This window comes from Hippoglossus hippoglossus, chromosome 17 (assembly GCF_009819705.1).
Source record: "Hippoglossus hippoglossus isolate fHipHip1 chromosome 17, fHipHip1.pri, whole genome shotgun sequence".
NCBI lineage: Eukaryota > Metazoa > Chordata > Actinopteri > Pleuronectiformes > Pleuronectidae > Hippoglossus > Hippoglossus hippoglossus.
In genome coordinates this window covers 8,125,138-8,144,179 of record NC_047167.1, presented here as the reverse complement: position 1 = coordinate 8,144,179, position 19,042 = coordinate 8,125,138, and the positions used below count along the sequence as shown (strand labels likewise).

Genomic DNA, 19,042 nt, shown 5'->3' with positions numbered 1-19,042 from the left:
TTTACAGGTAGTAGTTTTGTTTAGACTATCACCCACTTTGTAGAATCAAATGGCAATCCAAATAAAGAATGCCGGGAGAGGAACAAAATTGGCCCACCTAAAATTAGGTTTATTTTTCAGTCTTTTCTCCAATCTTTGCTTATTAAAAATCTCTTCAGGCTTCAAACATAATTGGATGAACATTCAGATAAATAAATATCACTGCATATGTGATGAAATGCCAGTGGATAAGTGGTTCCTAGTAAATGTTGCATTGCATCAAGAGGTTGCAAGCGAGAAAAACAAATGCAAGGCAGTTTATTTGGTGGTAAAACCGACAGTGAGTGCACTCATACTACAGTTATACTCCAATTTTGCACGGGAAAAAGTACTGTCGGTCAAAGTTGATTTTATCAAGGTGTTTGAATATAGATTTTCAAGTTTCTTCAATCTTAAACCTATGTTTAACTGACTGGCAACCAACTCAGGTTCAGGGCTTTTTAGTGACATCGCTGCATTAACAGATCTCAGCAATGAAACTGCTGAAAACGATGTTGTTACTAATAGAAATCAGGGACAACTGGGCTACAACAATCTCTTCTAAGAGGCACATTAGAATCTGCTGTTACAGTCAATCAGTTTCTTCAAGAAAAGAAACCGTAGAAGCTACGGCTGAATAATTACATTGGCATTGTGCGTGCAGCATCTGGATATGCAGCTGCAACTTCATGTCAGTCGTTCCAGACCGGATTTAATTTGACTTTCCCAGAAGAGTCAGGTTCAGGTTGCTAATTCCCCTTGTTATCTCTGCCCTGGCGGCAGTTCAGCCACCTCGCCTGCCTCCACTAGCCCACACACTTCAATACTCAATGGTGTCTGATGGTGAACGCAAGAAATACCTTGATTGCTTCTCTGCCAAGCTGTTAGAGCAGAGCGTCTCTGGCTGCCTCTCTTATAGCCGGTGCCAGTCGAGTGCTCCCACACACAGGCCCTGATGGGGGTTATGCAAGTTGACGTTTCCTCAACCAGGCAGGGACCGATGAGTGGGTGCCTTGAACTATAACTATACTGTATATCAGACACAGCTCAAAGCAACGCACAGAAATACAGCCGCTGGAATCTGTTTCGCTGAACATGTGTTTCAACCCTGGGTCTTCGTCTGACAAACGCTGATAACACAGTATCTGGTATCATACAGCACTCCGGGAGTTTAGGATTTTAAATGTAGCGCGGTGTTCTGCTCAAATGAACTGAGGCCTTCAGCCCAACCTGCTGAGTGCGGCAGCAGCAGATGTTTAGATTTCGACTCCGAGACCTGAGTTTGTCTTTCAGAGTGAATTCTTTTTCATGTTTAAAAATCCTGCGGAGATGTAACTGCACCGTCGCGCCCGCTGAGACTGTTCCACTGCAGGGAGAAGAGGCGCAGATAACAGGCGCTTATATCTCATCCTTGCAAATGTCAGAGCTAATTTTTATAGTCGGAACTAGATTTGGAATGTAAAAGAAATATCCAAACACTGCTGCCAAATTGAGTTAAGCGACACAGTTTCGATTTTATTTTTAAAGGATCGGGAAATGTTTTTTCGTTTTCTCAAAAAGCTTTTTACAATGATTGATGATCCAACAGCTTTTGTACCAGAAAGTGAACAGTTTGGGTTATTTCTCTTCTTCTTTCTGCTCCTCAAGGGGTGAAACAAAGAGGATGTCATGTACTTCAATGCACCACAGCAACATTTGAATCAAATCTGATGGCGCTCGGTGGGTTGTCTCACCACTTTCATGCAAATCTGATCAAACCACACCTACACACTCCTGACCATAGACTGTATATAAAGATGAACGACAAGTCTGCACTTCCTCCTGCTGTTTAGAACTCACGTCAGTTGGAGCCAGAGTCTGTGTAGTTGTGATCGTGGTGTAGAGCTGCGGTATTGAGGTCCTGCCGCGCTCGACCAATCACAAGTCAGTCTCAGCTTGTCAATCATGACATTTTCACCTTATTCTTACACCTAAACACAAGTAATTAAAACCATCTTGAAAAAATAATACTTGAAGAAACATTCTTTTGATAGGAACTATCTTAAATAACAGGAACTGTCTTTTACGACAGGGTTTAGGACCTATACTGCAGCCAGCCACCAGGGGGCAATCAAGAGGGATGTAGGCTATCTTTTTATACAGTCCAATGTATAATATGTACAATATGACTTACAGAGGGACTTACAAGAAAAGTTCACGAGAACGATTCAACAATGATGTTTGTACATGTACAGTAAAAGAACATGTTGAATGATGTAGCCTGTTTTAGAGCTGTATCTTGCTTCCATCCACAGTGTCCTTTTTTTAAACTTTAAAGTCTTTTCAAAGTTATCGTGGGAAGGAATTAAAATGCGTCCAGCTGAGCAGGAAATGAATCAAGAATCAAAAGCCAAATGAATCTTTCAGAGGATATTCATTCCACGTTTGTCACATTTTATTGACTGCGGATGTGTGGGTCGGTTCGATGAATAATGCAGCAGCCCCACCACCAGGCAAAGCTTCTAATGTCACCCCCAGAAAGTTAGGGCTAAGGAGGGAGACATGAAGGGACCTCTGAAGGATAACAAGTTCATATTGGAAATCCAATTAAAGATAAATGAAGGAGGGATTCATCTCTTGGCTGCAGAATAAAGAGAGAGAGAGAGAGAGATCTGGGCTGAGGAGAGATTCATTTATATGGAAATCCCCTTTGCATTCACGTGATGTAATGTAAAAATTACACCAACACCTAAAACACCAACTGTGAAAAATCCTGCTGGGGTTTTTGTTCTGCTCTGCAAACAGAAATTCAGCTCACTTTGAAACAGGTTGGGAGAAATATGGTGGCTGGTGTTGTAATGAAAGATCATTATTAGGCAGAGAATCCTTTATTTTTTGCGCTGTTGGCAGAATGCAAACATTAATGTCCTCTTCCTCCTTAAATGGATAGTTCACTGAACATTTTTAATTCACTCATCTACTCACCATTATGCCAATGGACGGGTGATTGAAACTTTTGAGTGCACAAAATACTTTTAGAAGTAAATAGGAAAACATAAAATGCCTCCATACTGCTCCTGTGGTGTCATCCAAGTGTCCGTAAGCTCTGACGTTCAAATTCAACTCGAAACGGCGTCATTTACACCGTGTTTTTAGCCTAAATGTCCGCTACCGGAAGTAGTGATGCTAGCGGAAGTAGCAATGCTGCCACCTAAGGGCGAGAGCTTGTGTGCACACCGCAGTGCGTGCGAACGTGAACGCAGCTCCAGAGGAGGATCAGAGCACATTCAGGCTTAAAACACAGTGTAAATGACGCCGTTTCGAGTTGAATTTGAATATCTGAGCTTATGGACACTTGGAGGACACAACACAAGAGTTTTTTTTTTCTATTGTATTTTTTCACGTTAGAAAAACTGTCCCCAGTTGGATGCTTTTTACCCCTGAAACTCCAAAAGTGTTTTCTGGGCTCAAACCCTTCACCCACTCCTCCATCATTGGCACAGTTTTGAGTAGAAAATTAGTTAATTTTATTTTTCTGTGAACTATCCCTGATAAGTAATCCCTGCCAGTCCTCCTCACCCTGCAGCATGAATCCCACCTGATGATTAGTTCTGATACAATTGTTCCTTCCTTATACTGATTCCGATACCTGGACTTTGTTTATCAACAGATATCGAGTGATAATCCAATACCAGTGCATATAAAAACACAACAATTTATTTTACGTATTTAGATAACTTGCTCCTAACCCAGTATGGAAATGATGATTGCTAGCATTGTTGTTTGGCCTGGCTCAGGTTAAACCCTTTGAAAAACAAATACATACTGAGAATGAATACCATAGAACTTATTTTACTATCTGGTTACAGGGTTATAACTGAAAATACATAAATGAAGAATGCACAACAGTTAATTCCTTTTAAATAAGCTGTTGCATTAGGCACCACTTGTGCCACCCCTCAAAACTGAAGTCATGCATACGGTACAAGTCACCGTTTCACTTGTTGGACTCTCCAGTGTGATGTATTTCCATATTACATTTTAGTCAGCTCTGTTCAATGCTACACTACAGGAAATAACTTCTTCTTCACCGTTCTAAAGACAGTACCCTTCTTACCTGTGGCAGTACTGAAGAGCCGCTGGTTTGGAGCAGCAAAGAAAGAGTGATTTCTGGGGAAAAGAAAGTAGCAGTTTTACCTGGGTGAAATTGATATATTTTAAGACGTGGTATCGGTTCGGTACACGCCCAACCCAACATTGTTGGCAGTATTGGAGGCATTTCCAGTTTGTTCTCAGAACACCTCTACTTGACTCCAACCAGAATCTTCTCGTTGGTTAGTGCTACAGCAAAGACATCAGGAAACACCTTTTGAAGGGGAAAAATAATTCGTCATAAGATATACACGCAAATCAGAGTTGAGCTTTATAGTCCCAAGGGCGTCGGTAACTCGGGGGACCCCAGTGATCCACTAGTTGGATAGGTCACGCGTAATTTTAGGCTGTATCGGAGGCATTTTCGATGGTGGTATCGGTATCTCTAGAAATGCAGTGGCCGGTATTTTAATGAACGACGGAGAGTGATCATTTACTGGCTGCGCTTATGGCAGAACACATTTATTCCTGCCCTCATTCCTCCTTCCTCCTGAAAGTCAAACTTTAACACAAGCAGTCCCCCCCACCCTGAAGGATGGATCCCTCCCGATGATGCGTCCAGAAGAGAAGTGTCACACCGATGCCCAATCCTGAACAGAGGGAGCGTTAATGAGATCCACTTCATCACAGCTGCCTTTCTGTTTGAGTGGATGCAACTGTGCCGTGATCACATTGAGGAGAAAAGAGAAGGAGAGAAAAGACTCAAGGATGGACCTTGTGGGAATAAACAGGCAACAGCAACCAACCTCCTCTGATCGTGTGTCTCATTAACGTCTTTTCACTGGAAGATTCCCTGTCTGTGGCGGCGCCTCGTTAAGATTACACAACCGTAATGAGAACTGTACATCTGTCAGCGAGCACCTCTTGATGTGCTGCATTTTTCACATTAGACTGAAGACGAAAAACGCCTGAAACCCCCCACCCCCCCACCTCTGACATGAAAATGTAGCATTAACACGTCGCTCTACACCCCCCCCAATCCCGTGCAACACTTCACTTTGAAATCAAAAGCTACCGAGCTTCACATTCATCTGTTAAACTTCGCTAAAGTGGAGCTGGTTTTTTGCCACGTTTAACGACAAAGCGGAGGGCGGGAATTTCACGCACCCCCGCGTCCAATCTTCAACGTGACGCTTTGGCGATGAGCTTGCCTTTATGTGAACGGCTGCAACCGGTGAGCGCACGGCTGTTTTCCACGGGGCTAATTACATATAGCGCGGCACATGCACCTTAATGCATCATGCTCCAGTTATGCTAAAGCCCGATAAGCCGCGCTGTCGTCTCTCACGTGCAGAAAACCCCTCGTCTTGTGTTTAATTTAATTTGGCCCCCTCCCTACAGCTCTCCTCTACTGTCTGTCTATTTCAGTCTCACGTGCACAAAAGTAACAGCACACACACACACACACACACACACACACACACACACACACACACACAGAGTTGACACACACTCAGTTAAGGCACTTTGGACCCGGGTGCTGCAGACATCTGTGCCACAATCATTCTGGCTCACTGCGTGGATTCTCGATTACACGCTGGAGTAGCGTTACACCATCGCATTAAGAATTCAGATTTGGGCCACACTGAGCGAGTTACTTGCGTGCGCTGAAAAATGAATGAGTCGTCGGAGGAACATGTGAAGTGCCGGGGCTCATAGTTTTTGTATCAGATTAATGTGTAATCAAGGAGGAAGTGGGCCACCGCATCCAGCTGTGCAGCAGCAGCTCCTCCGCTCTCCCCGGCCGGAGCGGTGACATTTCCACGCCGCTCCTGTAGTTGCCGAAATCAACTTTTAGTAAGGGTTATATAGAGAGGGGGTGAACGTTCGCTGCCTGACTCCTCCTGGCCAATTTTGCTGAGTGCGGCTCAGTTCTGCTCGTCAGTCGGAGCTCTGTGAAGTCTTCTCTCGGAGTTGACAAGCGTGAGGTAACTTCACAGTGTTTCTTCCTCCCGGAGAAGTCGTTCATTATATGAGGACATAACCCCCCCCGAATACTTGGAAAAATATGAATTATTCAAACAGATGGAAGTCTTCTTTTCAAACCCACCATATTGTGCCTTTGGTTTGCGCTTCTAAGTGTCGTGTAATTTGCGGAGGGGTTATAGATATATCAGTGAACGGGGTTTGATGAAAACTTCTATAAAACTATTTGTAGATATTGAGCTTCAAACCCCTTTGAGCTTCTCTCTGGGAGTTAATACAAGAGCCTCACTTTTTGTACTGACTTTATAATGGGAACATTTCCATTGTAAAGGTGTTTTCGTTTCCTTTGTGAAGATGTTTATGTCACACACACACCACTGGGCTACACTGATGCGATGTGATGTTCATTGTTTAGTGTCATGAGAATATTTTAGGAGTACATATCCTTCACTCTGCTAATTATGTTGATTTTCTGTTGCCCGTCGTCTCTGTCTCCGCCACTGATTTTTGTTTACATAGTAAATTGTTGATGTGTCACAGAAGTAGGTTTAATATGTTGGTAAACTCAGAACTAAAGCTGGGGAGAATTCCATCAGTGGCAGAGCCTGACAGCGCCGGTGCCTTGAGGTTAATACTGTTATTGTAGCGTTCATACGTGGAAACGGGGGCAATTCTCATGCATTGAACTTCAGTTGGTTACGCTGTCTGCAAAAAAAAGAAATTGGAGTGGGATTGTGATCCCAAGACAAAGTCAGGCTGCCAACTCAGCTCAGGTTTAAAGTTCAGTTTGACCACAGCAGTGTTATCAGTTCATTGTTATAAAACTGAGTCAGAAAAATGAGCAAGATGTGATGATATTTTTGCTTTTTTCACTTAAAACAGTCTTTTCCTCTACATTTGTTCATGGAAACAAACATTGTATGTTACCGTAAGTAGTCGTTAAAGCAATAAACCCCAAGAGTGGTTTACAGTGAATTCAGAACAGCTCATGGGAGTTCAGACCAGAACTATTTACTGAGGTGGAGTACAGTTATGCAAGAATGACAGTGACTGTCACAGGATGGCAGGACGGCATCTAACAATATCATTATCAGCTAATGTGATTTTTGTCACAGATTAAATGGATTGGACTGTATTTATACAGCGCTTCTCCAGTCTTATCGACCACTCAAAGCACTTTACTGTTCATTCACACGCACATTGAAACGTGGCTTCTATGCACAGTGCTTTTTCTATTACACCATTCATGAAGTGTCAGGAGCAATTTGGGGTTCAGCATTTTGTTCTAATGCAGCCTGGAGGCACAGAGGATAGAATCACCAACCTACTGGTTAGGGGATCCCTCTCTCTACCCTCCTGAGCCGCAGCTGTAGATTAATCATAAAGTCTTCAGCGATGTCTAGAAATGATAAAAAAATATGAAGAACAGGCTCCTAAAGCCAAATAAATGGGCCTGATGTTATAATTATGTTTTGTTAATGATGCAAGCATTTTTCTATTATGCGCACATAGGGCTAATAAATCATCTAGGCCTCATCATTTTATCTTTTTTTTTGTTTTCCAAAATATTTGCTGATTTATTTAGTGAATTGACAAATGACTTACTTGAAAAATTGCAGACATTACAGTCTGAACAAAAATTTGACAATTAGTTATGATTTATAATAAGGGGGGTGTCATCGTGCCTCAGTGCTGAAGACTCTTGTCTAACGGCAAGAAAGTCGTGCACTTAAGTTTGCATATTTAGCTGCTCTGAACTGGCCCTCGGCAGTTGACTGTGAACGGTTGTCCGTACGTGTTAGCCCTGTGATGACTGCACCCATCATCTGTGCGTCGCCGGAATTTTGAAACAAAAGTCGCGCTGAGGGAGGACCAGCAACATCACTCGGTAATAAAGAGACGTTCATGCCACAGTACATAACCTGCTAATGCACTTTGCTTAAAAATAACAATCTCCCATCTTGTAGTTTGCAACCAGCAAGCGTGTTCTTGGCCGTAGCGCATGTATAATTCAGAGAGGAGGACACAGCCACGCTAACACAGTTTAATGAAGCAACGAATGTGACTGTGACTCATGTGACTGTGAGTGTCTCGTCCTTTTTTAGATCTGAGGTGGTTGTTACCAATGCGAAGCCAGACATAGACAGGTGTAGTTTTTGTAGTCACTCGCCTACAGTTCTCAGACATAAAAGACTTGGCTGTGGGAAACGAGGAGCAGGGATTCTCAGAAACAGGTTTTGGAAACATGAGGATGTGTGTTTTTCTAAGTGTTTCTGAGTGGAAGCAGCTGTAGAGAGTAGTCGGGACTGTCGGGGAGCAAGAGCTGTCCTGAACTGGTTGTGGGATGAATCACCACCGCACATTATCTATAAATGGTAAATGGTAAATGGTTTTGTATTTATATAGCGCTTTTCTAGTCTTGATGACCACTCAAAGCTCTTTACAGTACAGTTTTACATTCACCCATTCACACACACATTCATACAGTGCATCTATTAGCAGCACTTTGTTGTTCTATGAGGGGCAATTCGGGGTTCAGCATCTTGCCCAAGGACACTTCGGCATGCAGATGGGGAAGACTGGGGATCGAATTGCCGACCTTCAGGTTGGAGGACGACCGCTCTACCCCTCAGCCACAGCCGCCTAAGCATTTGAAAGCGGCGAAAAGGGCATCAATTAATGAATAGGTTCCTCATTATTACTCCCACGCCATTCTGTTGTTTGTTGTTACATTTTTTATGAAGCCTCACTTCTGATCAATTTAACACATTTTTCACCACCACAGTGCTTGTTACGTATCCCTTTATCTCATCATGTGCCTCAGCGACAATCGACAAAACTGAAGGGCCTCTCCGCTCCGTCACTGAAAGCCTGGTTTTTAGGTTAAAACACTGAGCAATAACAAGGTCGCCCGCAAATGAAAAGCAAAGCTATTACACCGCTGCGCTGAGGAAACGAAGACCGCCTTGGGTCTTGTAAAAGGTGATGAGTTCTGAACAGATCTCTTGCCAAAACGCCACAGAGGAGATGCATCCTCATTTTTCACTCCGATCGTAAACAGCAGCCAGACTGTCAGTTTGTCGGTGAGTAATTGGTTTTCATTAAGTCGCCTCCTTTTCGCGAGCGAAATCCTCATCACCTTTTGTCTTTGTGAAATCTGAGATTTCGCTAAACAATAGCTGTCATTAGAGGCAGGGAGCTAACGCTGCTTGGCTGGAGTCAAGTTTGGCATCTTCCTGTGAATTTGAGAGGAACTGTTGGTTTAAGAATCGTCAGTCAGTCAGAGATCATCCTTTGCTTTGTGGATTCAGATTCTGCTCAAGTCTGCCCCCCCCCCCCCCCCCCCCCCCCGTCTTCTGTCCTTTATCTCTTCCTTCTTGGTTTGAGTGGCTTTGATTTTGCTTTGGGAGAAGAATCTGAAAGGTCGTACAGCACTTTGCATCATCATCTTTTCCTCTTTTATAGAGTTTCTTGCTCCTGGTGCACCTCCCCTCTTATGGATTCCTTTTCTTCCCCCTCCTGCTTCGCTCTCTGTGTTACCCCCTCTTTCATTTTATCCCCGTGTCTTGTTTTCTGTCAGGTCCTCTTTGGCCCTGCATTAGACTGAATTCACTCAGACAGCATCTTATTTCCACTTTCAAGGATCCCACCTACTCGCCTCTTTCATCTCTAGACATTTCTGAGAAACTGCATTTCATCTCTGACCAGCCGCTCTCTCTCTTTTGGTTTTCAGATGTTACTCAGCTGCAATCCTTCACATTGCAGCTCATCATTCCTTCTCCTTGTCTTTTTGTTTCCTCAGTTAGTTCCTTTATTGAGCTCGTTTGCTCTCCTGACAGTCGTGTCTAGAAAGAAGTCACTAATTTCTCACTGAAAAAAAGCATCACGGGGCATAATTGTCTGTCGTATGCATGAGGAACTAAACAGTGACGCAGGCACCATCAAAGGCTGCCACACGTTTGAGGGAAAAATAGCTTTCTGGTTTGAAACGATGATTTCAAAAATTCGTTACACATGAATCGGAAGAAATAAAATGCTATTTCTGTAACTCATTGTAAATTGAGAGGTCTGTCGGTTGGTCATACTAAACTATATTATAATATGAGACTTTGTTTTTCTGACTGTAACCAGGGGCACATCCAGGGGCAGATTCAGGGGGGCAACTGGCCCCTGCTAAAATCTGATTGGGCCCTGAAGTGACCCTGTTCTGTCAGTATTCCTTAAAAACACAAAAAAAGACATGCTTTGTAACAATACTAACAATAAATATCCCAATTAGTTTGAATCTTTATTTTCTTTTTTTTTGAAGAACACAATGTGCTTGAAGAAGGAACAATTTTCAAAACATATTCACTGATGCACTGCTTCTTGAAACCTACAGAGCTAACAGCAAACAAGGACTGACTTAAATGTGCACCTTACGGAATTGTGCATGGATGTTGGACATAGAATCAGCCCCCTTTGTGTAAATTGTGGCCCCTGTATGACCCCTGGTTTAGAAAACAATCTATCACTGGCTGTAACCTGATTGTAGGTAATTGGCACTTCTCAGCCAGCAGAATACAGATTTAAAATCTACCCTGAGTCCGAGCTGTTGTTTGCTGTAGGGACACCTCTGAACACTGCAGTAGCAAGTGCTTGTTTTCTTTTTTTGTCCGCGGGGTCAGGGCCTGGCTGCCTCAGCCATTCTCAGATCGTGATCTCCCCAGGCACCAGCTGCCTCTCCGTCCTTCTCCCCCACATCCCTTCTGTCACCCCCCCTTCCTGCAGGGTCAGTAGAATACCAAATGAAGGCGGTTGAAAAATACATCTTCCTTAAGAGCTGGTGTTTAATGGTGGTTACCTGTTGGTGCCTGGTTACCTCACTTATCTACCAGGAGGATACATTGGTTTGTATTGATTCTGAGTCAATAGATCAGACCTGGACTTATTTCACCTTGCCAGCACATTACACCTTAAATGATAATGTATTATTTTCTGTTGTATATACTATATTATACTGTATTTATACATATTTTCTTATAGCTTCTTTTTATTTGTTGTATGGTAATGCACATATTTTATTTACACATTCTTAACATTATATCTTTACTTCATATTTCTAGTTATTGTTTTGGTCTTGGTCTGTATATTTCTATTCTTGTGACTGGAACAAATCACCTTCAGATTTTGATACTGATTAGTATATGACCGTATGGACGATGAGTAACAGCAAAAAGCAGTAGAAGACTGGCCGAGACAGTGCTGTCACACCACTCCTCCTCTCACTACACTGGTCACAGTCAAACTCGACTCTCCTGGCCAACCACTGCGCTCCGTTGCCTCCGTGCTGTCACTTCCTTAAGCCGCTGATCTTTGACTGAGATGAGTGACAGGACTCGTCTCTGTTTTGGCTTCACAGTGGTGGAAATAATTCCCCAGTGAAGTCACTGCACATCTCCTGCTGCAGAGTGAACACCCATCTTTTTTCATGCTGCACCTTGAAGCCCCAGGCTAGAGCTTCTATTTCATTTCTTTTGAACAAAGAACTAAAAGTCATTTTGGATAAAGTGTATGGGTAAGACATTCTGAGTGATGTTCTAGCAGTTAAAACAGTTATCCTGACAGCAGGCAGCTGAGGACCTTTGTTGTTTGTAAATTGCATATTGGTCAGAAATCCAAATTAATATGAACCAATATATAATTATCCGATTTTTACTATCTCAAATTCTGTGATGGTATTGATACTCAAAATCAAAGTTACACTATAAAGTACACAAAAATAAAATAAAATTGTTTTGTTGTTTTTACTTAGAAGTAAAAGTTCTTGTACTCGTTATACTCTAAGTGATGTTCTCACTGCATACCACAGAAGATACATCTACATTATAAATTAAGTAAACAGATGCACGTGAAAACCTTTTCCACTCATTATGAAAACATGACAATTAAGGCTAAAATGATCCCTGCAATTTACAATGACTCTGTAATTGTCATGGAATATATACAGTAGTTCATTTAATAATTAAAGCCTATTGCACATTGTATTTACATTAGCAATGAAGGAATTCAATTTTAGCCTAAGTGCAGCTTTCTAATTAATCTGTTTCCATGTGAACAGATGTGCTTTGGCTTGGTAGATGTACTTCATGTCTTTTCCAATTATCCACTATACAGTTTACACTAACATCAGATATTCTGTTCTAACCTCATAAGTGATTTTCATTACGGAGATTGCTCCCATTGTTTGTCAGCCGAGACGAAGCTGTGCGCTGAGTCCATAGAAAAAAGAAAACACGACTGTCAGAAGGTTTATAAAGTTCATGTTGATAAGCAGCTGGAAAGTGTGGTCACATGAAAACTGCTGCAGACGGCCGGCTGTTTGTGGAAAGATAAGGGAGTAGCTCGATTAAAATATATATGCTATATGAATTAGAAACAGCATAGTGAATAAATATGATCCATGTGAAGTCAGCTGTAAATTAAACACTACATGTTGTAGCTAGCAAGCATAAAAGCTAATGCTACAGGTAAAATTAGCTAAAACTGGTTTCAAAGGATTGTTCAAGGTAGCATAATGGCTGAATATAAATAAAAAAGGTTATAGCTACAGGGGATGTAATAAATGGCGAAATGGCTAAGAGCTCCTAGATTAATTGTTGCAATCAGAGACTGTGTATAGAGATGGAGAACACGTCTCCACTATTTCACATTTTAGAAAAATGAAGCTAAAATATCCTGGATGCAAATGCTGCCGTCTGTGCAGTAGTGATTATGTTAGAGAGCTGTGGTGTCAAGATTATTTGGCTCTCGTACATCTTTATATACAGCCTGGGATTGACATAGTTCCGTTAAATTCAGGGATTAAAAAAATTAGCTCAGTACTCCAGAGGATAAACAGGTTGAAATATTAAAAGGTGAAATAACCAAAAGTATTAATAAATATAGTTGAACCATAAGTCTGCAGCTCCAAGTTCTACTTCTACTACTGAGCTGCATAGTGTTAAATAACTAAATCAAATTTCAAATAGCTTAAAATATGCAACTCATTTGGAACATGGGTCGTCGATGAAGGGGTATTTGAGTTCATCTGACAGTACTGAGGTGTGTGCTGCGATTGGGGCCATTGTTCTTAAATATCATATGAAATTGAAATAATCAAAGACCGAAATGTTTTGCCATGTAGTTTTACCCTTTGGTTTCAGTCTGCGAGGTTCAAGGCTGCACTGTAAGCAGAGATGTATAATTAACAACATGCCTCATATGAAACAAATCTGGATCAAACCCGCTCTGTGCCAACTACAGCAGATTGGCAGGAAAAGAGAGAGGTGTGTGTGTGTGTGTGTGTGTGTACGTACGTGCGCGGGGGCGTCTTTTGCTCTTCAGCCAACTGTGCATTTACTGTAGTTTATGATCTTTCTGCATGTCTCTTTAGAGGCGGCCCAGACAGTAAAATCAATTGGCCAGACTGGTGGAGATTTGGACGAGTTTTAACAGCATCGTGGGGGCGACAGGAAACCAGATCCGGTGGTGTCTTGTAGTTGTTTTTGTTGCAGCCTTTATGGGACCATAAAAACCTGTGCAGTAATCTCCCTATCTCTTTTATCTCTACCCACAGGCAAACAGACGTGCCCTCCGGAGAAATTTGACTGTGGAGGATCCACCAACAAGTGTGTCTCGTTGTCATGGAGATGTGACGGGGAGAAGGACTGCGAGAACGGGGCGGACGAGGAGGACTGCGCTTCTGGTGAGTTTGTTGTCGCGGAAATGGAGGAAAATACATGAACCGTTGTTTATTCCAGCTGTATGTTTTTATTTCAAATGGTGGCAGGGACTGATAGGGAATGACTTGACGATGCTTGAAGTCAGCAAGAGAAATCACAATGCTTCCTTTTTTGTATTTTAGAGGGTTTCATCCTTTTCTGAACTCACTTATCATCCAGGGGCTTAAGACTTTAAAGCACAGTAGGGAACACTCCATATAATTAGAGGGATTTGAAGTAAGTTTTGATTTAAGCCAACTGCACTCAAAAAAAAAAAGGTTCACTTTGATGTGGAATGTTTTTTTTTTTGTAGGAGAATATCAGATATCTGCAGCTTTCTGGTGATGTTTGGATTTTGCTGCGGTCACATTTTGAACCTTGACTCGTTCGACTTCCCGCTGCAGGGTCCTCAGAAACCATCGAAAAAATGACATCACCTCCTTACACAGCCAATCAGACAACTCAACCGTGCGGCTGCCTCCACCCCTTCAACCCCTGCAGGGACTATTCTTGCCCTACTTCTGAAGCGCCGTGAAAAATTGGCTCCTTCTTTTTCTCTCTCTCCCTTGCCTCTGCACATCAAGAAAAATTGATTGAGGGAACAGAGCGGGAGGAGGTGTGGTGTTGAGACTTTGAAGATTGTGCAAAAATGGCACGTGGTGGCAAATGCACAGGAGGAGACGGGGGAAAAAAGCCATCTCCCTATTATCCTTTATAAATGATGTTCTTTTATTCCAGGGATCTGCTCCCTTTTCAGTTATTGGTGTGTGGGCGAGCGGTATCCATGCAATTCATGTTATTTTTTAAAGAATCTAGTCTATTTACATTTTGTATTTAGAGAGGAAACCAAATGAGTTTGTCATGAAATTAAAACATCAATCAGAGAAATGATCTTCTAGAATAGATATTTACCATCTTCTCCTTGAAAGATTAAGAGCTTTTGCATTCATTGTGCTGTAAAGATATTTTTTGTCACATCAGCCTGGAAGTGGCCTGTCAGTGACTCCGCGTCTCAATGTGGCCCCACACGCTCATGCCCGGCCAAGTGGTAGTGATTCCATCGACTTTAGATCTAATGCCTTCTTAGCTCAAATGGCTCTTCACAGCGCTGTCCATTGAGACCTAGTCTAGCCTGTGCTAATCCTTTTTTCATTCTAATGTCTGTATTGATGCGGCGGTCTTAAGCTTCTCAGTGGCGACACGAGGGCGGGCAGCAGGCCGATAGCCACCCAGGCAAAGGCCACAATCCCTCCCGATGTAAAGTCTGTTCGGCGTGACCGGCAGGAAGAGGCTGACTCAATCACCAGCGAAGGGCTGGATCGCAAATTCCGTTAAGTGCTGCACAGGCCAGTTTATGTGAGAACTGATTGGGCCCAATGCCAGGATGAAAGATCATGTTTAAATCAAGGGCAAGAAGCTTTTTTTTTACCACAGATCAGTCTAGGTACCAAGCAGCGAGTCTTAAATTGTTGTTTGTGGTTCCGCCCAATAACATAAAGAATGAAAAAATAAGGGGTAATAAATCTATATACTAAATTCGTCCTGCCACAGTTTCATAATGATACAAACCTTTTTTTACCCAACATCAATAATCTCTGATTTAAGGCTTACAAAATCCTTTTGAGTTATTTTGCACACACAAACAAAAACAACGATATTCATATTGCAAACTTTTGAAACAAGCAACTAAAATTGAATGCTAAGTGTCATGATAATGCAAATGTACTGAGATATTTGCGATGTGTGCAAAAAGAGCATAACACATTCACATTGACAGCAGAGGTTTACAATGATTTACTCACCCTGCCTTATAAAATAATGTTTCAAATGCCTAAACCTAAGCAGCCTTCACCGTATCAGCCACTGAAAGAACAGTAAAAATATATTGAACATTTGAATCATTGTCCCTGAGCATAATCAATGCTGTGCAGTTGTGTCAAATCAGCATCCTCAGCAGTGAGCTTGTTGATAATTTGCAAATTGACTGCGTTTATAGCTTTTCTAGTCCTGACGACCCCTCAGAGCACTTTACACTACAAGTCACATTCACCCATTCACACATATACAGTGACTCTATATGCAACGCTTTTCTATCACACATTCAAAGTCACTTTGGCTTTCAGACTGGAGGATTCAGGGATCAAACCCCTGACCTTCTGGTTACAGGACGACCCGCTCTACCTCCTTACCAACAGCCTTGGTGAACCTATGGTAAATGAGACAGAACCTGTGTGAATTTAAGTTTAAAAGAAGTTATAGGTCACAGATTTCGAGCTGAGCTCTTAGATTACTCTTTATACTGTAGACTGTAGACTTTAGAGCTTTCACATTTACAGTCACGATAAAGGGAGGGGGTGGGGTGGGGTGGGGGGGGGGGTGGAGTGATGGAAACTACCAATTGGTTTGAGTACGTCTCAGTGTGTCGGTTCATTGCAGGCTTAGCTGCTGGCACAGGGGCAGCTGGAGAATTGACTTCAAAGCAGCATTAACTCTGCTGTATGTTTGAGGTTAGAAAGAGAAGATGAATGAATACAAATGTGTGAAATGATGCAGCGGTAGTTGCGTGAGAGTGAGAATTAAACTTTTTCATGCCCAGTAGATGTTTCTTATACATTTTGCTCAGCCGCAAACCTCAGTCTGTTCACCTGGAAATGTTATTCCGTCATGTCTGGATGCAGTTGATCTAAAATGTTGAATTAAAAAACTTTTGAAATTTAAAGTACCAGTGCAATCCCTGCAGAATCAACGTTATTCGACATAAAAATAGTGTCTCTGTCATCTTTTCAAATTTTGGTATTTAACTGCAGCAATTTTTTGGAACCAATTCATTGTCTTGTTGTGTATCTCACTGCCTCTGTGTCGTGGCATTGTGCTGTGGATACTAATTGCCAGACTCCACCTCCACCTTTCTGAATGAACGGACTTATACTGACTTATTACAAACAATCCACATATTATATTCATTGGACAGTTTTACTGACCTGGCATCCTGCACCTTTTGTGTGGACCCAAATCAAAACAAAGTTTATTCCACAAACTGTTGTGTTAAGGACACTTTCACACCTACTTGTTTTTTTGCGGATCCTCACACTGTTTTTAGTTCGAACCAAAGTAACATTTGTGAAAGGTCTATATACCAGAAGAGCTGGTCTCAGTCTGGATCAAACTGAATTAGGGTTTGGTTTGTTTGCAATGTGAAAACATTGACTTACGGGTCAATTGCAGGAAGTTGAGACAACATTAAACAGAAGAAAAAGAAGCAGAAGTGGCTCTTAGGATTTCTTGTAGTCTTTGCCTCCAACAATATAACATGTAAACAGACGTTAATTTGTTGGATTCCTAACTACATCAGTTGGTGGTAGTTATACTATAATGATATAACAGTGGCAACGTAATGAAGCAGTTCATTCATGAGCTTCTTTCAAAACAAAACTTTGAAAACTAAACTAACCTAAACTTTGAAACCTGAAAATGTCCTTAGTCCGGATCCCCTTCACTGCACCTTGTGGCATTATCTGTCCACACAATAATGGCTATACAAAATACATTAACATTTTCTTTTCAGTTGTCATTGATTTTAGCGAGTGTCACAAATCCAGTATCACAAGATTCTTTATTCGGTCCTCCTTGAGTTTGCAGTGCGTTGGTGTGCACCGACTTAAATAAAGAGACCAGCAGAGTGAAAACAACCAGATTTAAGTGTCACTGCTCCGGCAACACGAGTCTTTCTGTAGCCGTCTTCACACTCGTGCTTTTGTGGAGCACTCATAGTCTGGCTTACATCGAGCTAAACATTCAAACACGCTGTACGCTTTCACATGTGTTTAGTGTGAGCGGAGAGGAACACTGACTGAGCCGGATCGCACTCAACCCTCTCTACGCGCTGCTATTAGTAGAGTGAATAGCCCGCCGCAGACTCGGAAAAGCAAACCTTGCAGAGGCATCCTGCTAATTGAGTCACCCGCATGTTGAATTATGTATAAAGTAGAATTTAGCCCTCACCAGAGAAAGCTTCCCCTGATCAACATTACATTAAGCAGCGGCTCCAGAGAGGCTCCGCGAGAAAGTTCAACTGTGTCCTCCTCAACCCTCAGCGATGTGGGTTTTTAATGTGCACTCACTCGCTGGGCATCTCTCCCGAGGACGGCAGTCCCGCTGGGACGCACTGCGAGGCACAGCGAGCCGGTCCAGACTTGTGTGTTTACTAATAATATTCTTGTGTGGTTGTACTTTTGCTTGTTTTATTTATTCATATTTAACACTGCTTGGATAGTATTAGGCAACAAATGACTCCTTGTCTCTGTAGTGAAACCGAAGTGGCAGGTACTGCACGTCCCCAGCGATGCAGCTACACCACTGACAACATTTCCTCCTAATTTCACTCTGGTAATAGAAATCTAGACAGGTTTTCAATTTATCTAAGCGGTGGGTGTTTTGTCTTGTCTCAGTTCTCTGTCTCCTCCGCCATCGCCCACCCGCCCTCAGGTGGCCTACCTTCTCAGCCAGTAATGATATCTGAGAGGAGGATAAAAAAAACTCTCGTCACTTTGATTCCCATCTTGTCCGCAGTTATCTTCTCCTGGTTGTTAGTGCAGATGAGAGGGGGTTCTCTGCTCTGCTACAGCTGTGTTTGCTGTGTAAACGTGTGCGTGGCAGGAAAGGTCAGCCGCTGAGCTGTTTCCCTGGAGAGAGCCACTGTGACCTGTGTGAAGTGGCCGGCAGTGTGAGTGAGTGTGTGACTCTGCCTCTCTGGGTTTGTCATTTGTGGATGTTGTGTGCCTTTGTGTGTGTTTGTGTGAATGGCCCATTGACCCTGCTGCGGTGTCTGTAGCTGAACTGTCCCTGCAGTATGAATCTATGAATGTTGGAGCTGTTTTTGAGTGTGCAGATAAAGAATAAATTGGCTTTTACGCGCTTACACATGGTTGTTTAGATATTTCTGTCTGGACCAAAGTGATGGACTAAAGGCTCATTACAGCTGCCTTTGTGTACGAAAAAAAAAGCATCCTTTTTAAACGATATAACTGCAACCCTGGACTCACACGTCTGTGTTTGAGGCGTCACCAGAAACGCTGCTCATTCACTTCGAATGTGGTGACAGTATGCGTTGCCAAATTGCATTGAGGTTCCTTTGCTTCACGTTGCTCATGCTGCGTACTGCAGAAGTTGAGCAGAGTTCAACTTTGAATGCAGCAATGGAGGCACCAGCCAATCGAATCTCCTTC

The 19,042-nt window shown here is 42.4% G+C and overlaps 1 protein-coding gene across 2 annotated transcripts in view; it reads left to right on the top strand.

Annotated features, from left to right (window-relative positions):
- Positions 1 to 19,042, top strand: part of LOC117778317 (low-density lipoprotein receptor-related protein 8-like) — a 92,385-nt gene that overhangs the window by 33,840 nt on the left and 39,503 nt on the right. For both annotated transcript variants that reach the window (XM_034613815.1, XM_034613816.1), the window contains exon 4: positions 13,673 to 13,801. In XM_034613815.1, coding sequence (XP_034469706.1) covers positions 13,673 to 13,801 — 129 coding nt within the window. The remainder of the gene's footprint in view (positions 1 to 13,672; positions 13,802 to 19,042) is intronic.